Source organism: Barbus barbus (genome assembly GCF_936440315.1).
Source record: "Barbus barbus genome assembly, chromosome: 36".
NCBI lineage: Eukaryota > Metazoa > Chordata > Actinopteri > Cypriniformes > Cyprinidae > Barbus > Barbus barbus.
Window position 1 is genome coordinate 4,325,349 of NC_136714.1, and position 7,889 is coordinate 4,333,237.

The following is a 7,889-nucleotide window of genomic DNA, read 5'->3' on the forward strand; positions in this document are numbered from 1 at the left end:
ATTAATCTTTAAACTAAACTGCAGATCTCATGTTATGAGAAATATTTTTTAGTGAGAACAATGATCAATGATGCGCACTTCAATATTATGGTGGACACTGCTGGATTCGGTGGTCGAACGGTCCATTGTCCAGAATGAATATGTCCAATGATAATAGCTTACTGTACAACCGCAGCTGCACAGAGGTGTTAATGTCGTGTGAAGGCATCTCTACAACATTATGAAAAGTACCGCTGTATTTGAAGGATAGGCTTCAACTTGAAGAAAACGGTAAGATTTACACATTCCCTTTTTAAAATATTTTGTTAGTGACGCGCCGAGTTAGACAGTTTTATATTGCAATAAATATAGTCTTATCTGTTTCCACTAAAAATAGCTAAAAGATATTCGCCTTATCAGCAAAACTGCATAAATGTAGTTTAATTTGAATTGTTTAAAACAATTGAAATACTATCTGGCCAGTGTAAAAGAATGAGAATCAACTCTATTCTAAAATATTTATCTGATAACTATTTTAAAGTTTTTTTTTTAATCTTGATATACTTATTCTAAAACATAAGGATATTGGATGATTTTTAGCAATAAAAATTAATGTATGGCACAAATGGCATTTATAGTCTGTATGTCTTTTATCTTTGACGGTGTTAAACATGGTGTCACGTGGATGGGAATATGCATGGAAATTATATGCAGATGAGGTTATGCATCGTAAAACTAGGCGTTGTAAACTCCATATATGGTGATTTCGGGGTGGAGATGCACACACGCACAATCTTCCCCTGACTGGGATTTATAAAGGAATTTTTGTGCAGATTCCCATTGCCATTGTGTTTATGAGTGAGATGAGTCTACCAATATTAATGCATTTGTTAATATTTGGTAAAAACATGATTTAGTTGAAAGTTGTAAAATTTGCATTCACATTTGAGTTTTATTAATTAAACATTTTACTTCTGATAATATTTAGTTCTGTCATGGTACTCAGGCATAGGTCAATAGGCTCCAATTCCAGATGATATAATCACATCATTATTCACATTTTACATCAGCAGCCAATGAGCTTGCTGCTCAGCATTCACAAATTGGCGTAGTGCCTTGCTGTAACAGGTGCAGTGTGCTTCAGGACCCTTCACCTTCCCCAGCTCCACCTGTATAGATCTGCTACAGGGTAATTTCATGTATGAGTTGTCATGACAGAACTGCAGTCAACAATCAATCAGTTTGACATTACTACTGTTTCATTCTAATCTATGTGATTTTTGAAGTTTTTAAGAAAGAAGACCAGCAGTGGACTGTGCTAAATGCCAGAACTGAACTACTTGAGTCACCAAAAAAAAATAAATAAACACTTACTGTTCAGCCCTGTTTTTCATTAGCATTTGAATATACAGGCACACTCTCCTTCTCTTCACAAATTCACTCTTCAGTTTTCACTACCTGCTGAGACTTTGATTATATGTCTAATATATGAATAAAACCTCCACATACTCTCTCAGAATCCATGCTGATTCCATACGCATAAGCATAAAATCTGCAATGCTAAAGATATGAATTATGTAAAATATTTTAATAAAGTGTACCCACATATACAAACCCCCTCTTATCATTAGTGACTGAATATCCCAGCAGTCAAACTTAATTAACGTATGATTGAGAGATAATAGCTTCAATCAGTCTCGATTGCTCCTGTCAACCGAATTCATGACGCTATGCTCCATGAGCTAATTTTATTATTGAAAGCACATGTAGGGTAGTAGAGAACAGACCAGCAATCTGTCTTAATATCTGTCACAATACAGCAAATCTGAATTCTCCTAAAATATGCTTAATTTTCTTAATGAAAGCTGTAATTTATTGAGTAAAATATGACCCGAACATTAAATGTGTGAGATAAGCCCCACCAGAACACCTATATTTTTGAGCAGAATGCTTTTTTTGTTAGGTTTTTGTGAAATAATTGAGACCTGCTATTGCTTATCTTGGTAAAAGGAATTATTAGAGAGGTGAAGGCAGTAGAAAATGTACTTCAAACACATACATCAACAATAGGGGCATCCCTCACCCCACCCCCATTCTCTTACAGAAATAAAAAGATGGAGATGGAGTTCCCATGTGTTAGGTGATAATGACCTGCCTTGGCAGCGTGTGCCCCTCCTCCACCTCCCACTGCTCGGTGATGAGCGTTCCTCATCTCTGTAGTGAGTAGAACATGTCTGCCGTGCCACTTCTGTCATTAGTGGAGGGCTGCGCCCATAAAAAACTCATGGGGAGTCAGGCACTGACTGCGACGCAATACCCCTCCTGTGAAGCACATGTAGGAACGTTGGCCCTTAGATTAGTCATCATTAAAGAGATAGTTGTCCTGTGCTCACTATTACCATGCTGCATTGTGGGAGCTAGACTCCACAACCCTTCAGATCTTGACAGTGAAGCTTAGGAGTCAGTTGGATCTAGATGTGGGCAAATAATCTGAGAACAAAAGACCACCTCATTTATTTTGGCTCCAGGAACTGTATTTGTTTTCATAGGAAAAAAAAAATTCAGTGTCTGATGCTGATATTTGGAGGATTGTGTGGCTGATAATCCCAACAATTCCAGTATAGATCCATATAATTCCAATTTTGGTCTTGGATGCTGACAATCAGGGTGTGTTCCAGCAGAGTTGGGGGCTGTTTACACAGTATGCGTTTTTCTATGTAATGTGCTAGATGGATGTTTATGACCGTTGCTTCTTTTGCAGCATCTCGCAAACTAGCACCAGGTTTTTAGGACGCTGTGTAAAGTTAAAAGAATTTAAACTTTTACATGCAGTATTGCTCATCAATGTTAGTTCCAAAACAATGGACCAATCACAAGACCCCAGAGGCAGGGCAAGCATTGAGAGCTTTTGCTTTATATTATTTGATGGCAACATGCTGGAGGAAGCATTCTGCACTGCGCTTTTTAGATGCAAATACGTGTTGTGTGAACAGCTCCTTAGAATACAAAATATAGTAATAGATCTGACATAAACCACCTGTTTCTGCTGAACCTAGAGAAGCCATAAATACCAACTAATACCCTTGACAGTCCTATTAATAATATTATATATCAGAATATAGCAAGGCCTCTCGCATACAGGTCTAGCACACATTAAGTCTCACACAATTGAATCATTAATTCATCTGTCCTGTATGTCTTTGGGTTGTGGGAGAAACCAGAGTTCAGTTGGGACTTGAACCTGGGAGCTTCCTGTTTGTGAGACAACAGTGATACACACTGAGCCACTGGTGAAATTTTTTAAGCAAATATTAAATTTTTTTAGGAATCCCATATCTCAGTACCTACTGGAAATATCGTTCCCTCTGTTGTCTCTTTTTTTTCTAACCATGTGTCTTCCTTCTCCTCTCAGGTGCCTGTGTTGAGGCCCATGGACTTGATGGTGGAGGCAACACCACGTCGCATTTTCTCTAATGCTCACACCTATCACATTAACTCCATCTCGGTCAACAGCGACTGTGAGACGTACATGTCCACGGATGATCTGAGGATCAACCTATGGAACCTGGAGATCACAAACCGAAGCTTTAGTATCCTTTTATAGTCAGATGGTTGATGACAATCTGAGATACTTGCATATCTGAAAAATATTGGGTCTCTGTTTATTGTTAATGTACAAAAATAACTGGGTTCATGCATACGGATTTTAGATTGCTCAGCGCTCTAATCCATCACAGGGCCTATTATAAGAGTCCGATTTTTCAAATGAAATACTTTAGGTAATGTGTCCTGTCAGTATATCTGATATCACCTACCGTTTGACTATAGTCCAGTACTTGATGGAAGAAGTGTTTGTTGTAAAACTTTTTGCATCATATGTCACAGCATCCTTTAACTTTTGTAAAATTGCAGTTATGCCCTACATTCTGGCTTATTGCTTTATTTTCCCAGTAGTCACTTTGTACCCAGACAAAATATATACTGACAGGCTTTTGTTACTAAACTAAGGACAAAAGGATTGAGCTAAACCAGCAATCAAACAAACCCAATAAACCACCTGCAGACTGTCTCTGCTGTCACTTAATTCTGACAGATAACACCTCTGTGATGTACATTACGCCCATTACCCTTTATCAAGTGTCCGCCACTAATCCTGACCCCTGCTTCGCCGTCCCAAAGGTAAACAGTGTCCAGCTTACTCAGGCACGCATCCCCATCGATCATTATTGATTACTGTTCTCAAGCACCCTGCAGGGCTGAGATGGAGAGTCTGTAGACAGTATGTATGGGTGGTTACGGGTTCTGTGGAGTTGCTCAAAGGAGTCAGGGAGAAGATGAAGCCTGTTATTACCCAAAGGTCACAATGTAAATGCATAATCCTCGCGACATGTCATGATGGATAACCTGTCACTACCCAACAACAACAGATGGATGTGATGCTACATTTATGGCTCCTAGAGCTTTTTTTATCAGACATTTTTGATATACACCAGTTCTGAAAGTGCAGATATCAGATTCTCCTGGGAGAAATTTAGCATGAGAGATTTTCTCAGTTGCAGATTTACCTCTTTGTAAGCGGGTTTCATCCAATCATTTGGGAAATGAAGATCTGACATAATCCACTATATATATATATATATATATATACTGTAGGGCCAGACACATTAATCAAGCAGGACATTTATTGATTTAATGATTTATGGGGAATTTCATGTGCTTTGAGTGTATGAAATGTAGGATTGTGGATCCTTCATTCTGCCTACTCAGATATTGTGGACATAAAGCCAGCCAACATGGAAGAATTGACTGAGGTGATCACAGCGGCCGAGTTTCACCCTAACCAGTGCAACACATTTGTCTACAGTAGCAGCAAGGGCTCCATAAGATTGTGCGACATGAGAACCTCCGCACTTTGTGACAACCACTCTAAATGTGAGTTCACTTTAGTCTTTGGTTCTTTTGTTGGAACTTTGATTGAGATATGCTATTCATTTCGCCAGCCAACTCATTGTAGCCATTAGATATTTTTCCTCAAGATCTTGGTTCAAACCAAAAAAGTTAAAGCCATTTTGAAATTTCAGTTAGGTTCACTACCAAATCTTCTGGTACCAATATGAAAATCAGTCCAAGACCTAGACCCCTCAAGGCACAAAACCAGATAAAGAACCAGTTCCAAAACACAGACCTGTTGGTCCAAGAACCAGTGGGTGAATTTTAATCAACAGACAATTTGTACTTGAAACCAAACTGGTTTTGAAATTGAAAGCAGCCCTCCCAAACTTTAAGAGTTAGTGTCAAGATCAAACTCCCAAAAGACACTGGACACCTCTGCTATAAAATTATTAATTTCAAACACTGAAGCACTTTATACTGTGGCTGTTTGGAGCCATGGGTTCCATGCAAATTATCTGAAAAAATGTGAAATTGCTATGACGCCTGTGGTTGAGGTAATTATCACCCTGGAAATTATGCTGGAAATGACTGCAGTCTTATCTGAGACCTTAAACTGACACCAAGATCCAGACCAAGACACCAAATAATGAGATCCGGACAAATGCCAGTAGAGGTTTTAAGATCAAGACCCTAAGTTTGCTCCTGAAATACTACTTATATATATTAATGTCTTCTTTTTTCTCTCCATCAGTATTTGAGGAACCAGAAGACCCCAGTAATCGCTCCTTCTTCTCAGAGATCATCTCCTCCATCTCAGATGTGAAGTTCAGCCACAGTGGACGCTACTTGATGACCCGTGACTACCTCACAGTGAAGGTGTGGGACATCAACATGGAGAGCAAGCCTTTGGAAACTTACCAGGTATTGGCAATGCAGATTGGACAGTGATCCATAATTAGTCATCATTGGTTTATAATGACATCAAAAAGTAGTTTTATCATCATTATTGGTCAAATACAGGGTATTGATCATCTGTGCTTTCGGTTCTACCTTTGACAGGTCCATGACTATCTTAGGAGTAAGCTGTGCTCACTGTACGAGAATGACTGCGTCTTTGACAAGTTTGAATGTGTCTGGAATGGAACTGACAGGTCTGTCTAAAACAGGGGTGTCTGGTCCTACTCCTGGATGTCCACCTTCCAGCGTTTAGCTCTAATCTGGAATTTTTGAGTAATCCAGAAATCCTAGACTATCTTGGAGCCAAACCTTACACCAAGGTTGGGCTACTCTGGTCCTGGAGAGCCACTGTCCTGCAGAGTTTAGCTCCATCTCTAATCAAACACATCTGAATGATTTAACCTAAGTATTCGGGACTGCTTGAAAATTGCTTAAAAAAAGGTAATTTATGTTTAATTTGGGCCGAAAATAACCTCTGTAGGACAGTGGCCCTCCAGGACCTAAATTGCTCATCTCTGCTCTATAGGGAGATGGACCTCCAGAATAAGGATTAGACTCCCCTGGTCAAAAGCAATCATTCACACCAGGTTTTTCAAATTTATCTTGGACTGTATGGTGCTGATATCAAGTAATAAGAACTAATTGTCTTATTCCTTTCCCAATAGTGTCCTAATGACAGGCTCCTACAACAATTTCTTCCGTATGTTCGATCGAAACACTAAGCGCGACGTGACTCTGGAGGCCTCGCGGGAAAACAGCAAACCCAGAGCCATCCTCAAACCACGCAAAGTTTGTGTTGGTGGCAAGCGTCGTAAAGATGAAATCAGTGTGGACAGTCTGGACTTCAGTAAGAAGATCCTACACACTGCATGGCACCCCAATGAGAACATCATCGCTGTGGCTGCCACCAACAACCTCTATATATTTCAGGACAAGGTCAACTAGCATGTAGCTCTGATGTCTCCAGTTATCACAGCAACACGAGGCATTATTTCTCTAGATGAACTGGGGGTGGAAAGGTTGGACTCACTAGCAGAGAACTTGTGAGGAACATCTAGATGAGCTTTGCCTTCCACAGCAGATTTGATACTGCACTGGATCTAACAAAACAAAACTTGCACTGCAACCACGGACAATGACACTGGCTGTTGGACTGCTTTTGTTTTTAATCGCTATAGGTTTATTGGTGATGCACAGCAATACAGAGAGACTCCTTTGACCTTTAATGTCATTAAAGGGCCTTTCACACGACTCACGTCAGGGCTTTAGCACATTTCTCCAGCACCATTTGACCTCCATGAGAAGCGTCATGGAAGGATGTTGCTAGGTTGGAATAAAATGGGAAATGTACCGAGTGAAAATAAAGCAAAGAAAAATGTATTTGTGCTTAGAGCAGAAAAAGTCCTGCTGATTGCTTTGAGAAAAAAATAAAAATAGAATGTGTTTCTCTGAATGTCATAAAATGCCTCTGAAGTTGAGCAGAGGCACAGCCTCTACCATCTTGCTTTGTTGTGCTGGTGTCTCTCACGTAACATCACGCAAACTTCGTAATCATTGGATGCGTTTTGAAAGCTCAACGAAAAGCCAAGTCAAATTTGACATTTAATGCTACAATATTTTAACGTCACGCTGTTGTGTGCAATGCATTGAAGAGTCATGTGAAAGGGCCTTAAGATAACGAGAGGAAATGTTTCAACGGAGTCAGTATTCAGCCTATATCTGATTCTTGCTTCCTGGCAGGACAGAGGATGCAGATGGTTTTGATAACTGCATATGTTGTTGTGGTTGCTGTGGCCGTGAGGTATCCAACTTTTCAGCTTCTGAATTTTCATTTCCTATTTTACTTTATGAAGGTGCATGCATCATTTCAAAACCCAGCTTATGGGTTGATTGATGCAACAAACAGGAATGGTGTAAAATTGAGGTAAACAATGTAGCAAATGTACTAATGTTTTGCTTTTTTGTTGTAATTTTATAAAGAAAACGGGGAAAAAACTAATAAAAATCAAGAGGAACACATTTTGTATTCTTTGATTTCATGGCCTGTGAAAATTACAAGA

At 39.4% G+C, this 7,889-nt stretch overlaps 1 protein-coding gene across 2 annotated transcripts in view; it reads left to right on the forward strand.

Moving 5' to 3' along the window:
- LOC306856159 (serine/threonine-protein phosphatase 2A 55 kDa regulatory subunit B beta isoform-like) overlaps nt 1–7,851 on the forward strand; it is a 75,333-nt gene extending 67,482 nt beyond the window's left edge. Inside the window, exons 5-9 of one of the 2 annotated variants that reach the window (XM_079395210.1) lie at nt 3,392–3,569; nt 4,747–4,911; nt 5,624–5,793; nt 5,932–6,023; nt 6,495–7,818. In XM_079395210.1, coding sequence (XP_079251336.1) covers nt 3,392–3,569; nt 4,747–4,911; nt 5,624–5,793; nt 5,932–6,023; nt 6,495–6,774 — 885 coding nt within the window. In that variant the 3' untranslated portion in view covers nt 6,775–7,818. Of the gene's footprint in view, nt 1–3,391; nt 3,570–4,746; nt 4,912–5,623; nt 5,794–5,931; nt 6,024–6,494 lie in introns of both variants that reach the window. The other variant, XM_079395211.1, reaches the window with a different exon arrangement.
- The last annotated feature ends 38 nt before the right edge of the window (nt 7,852–7,889 follow it).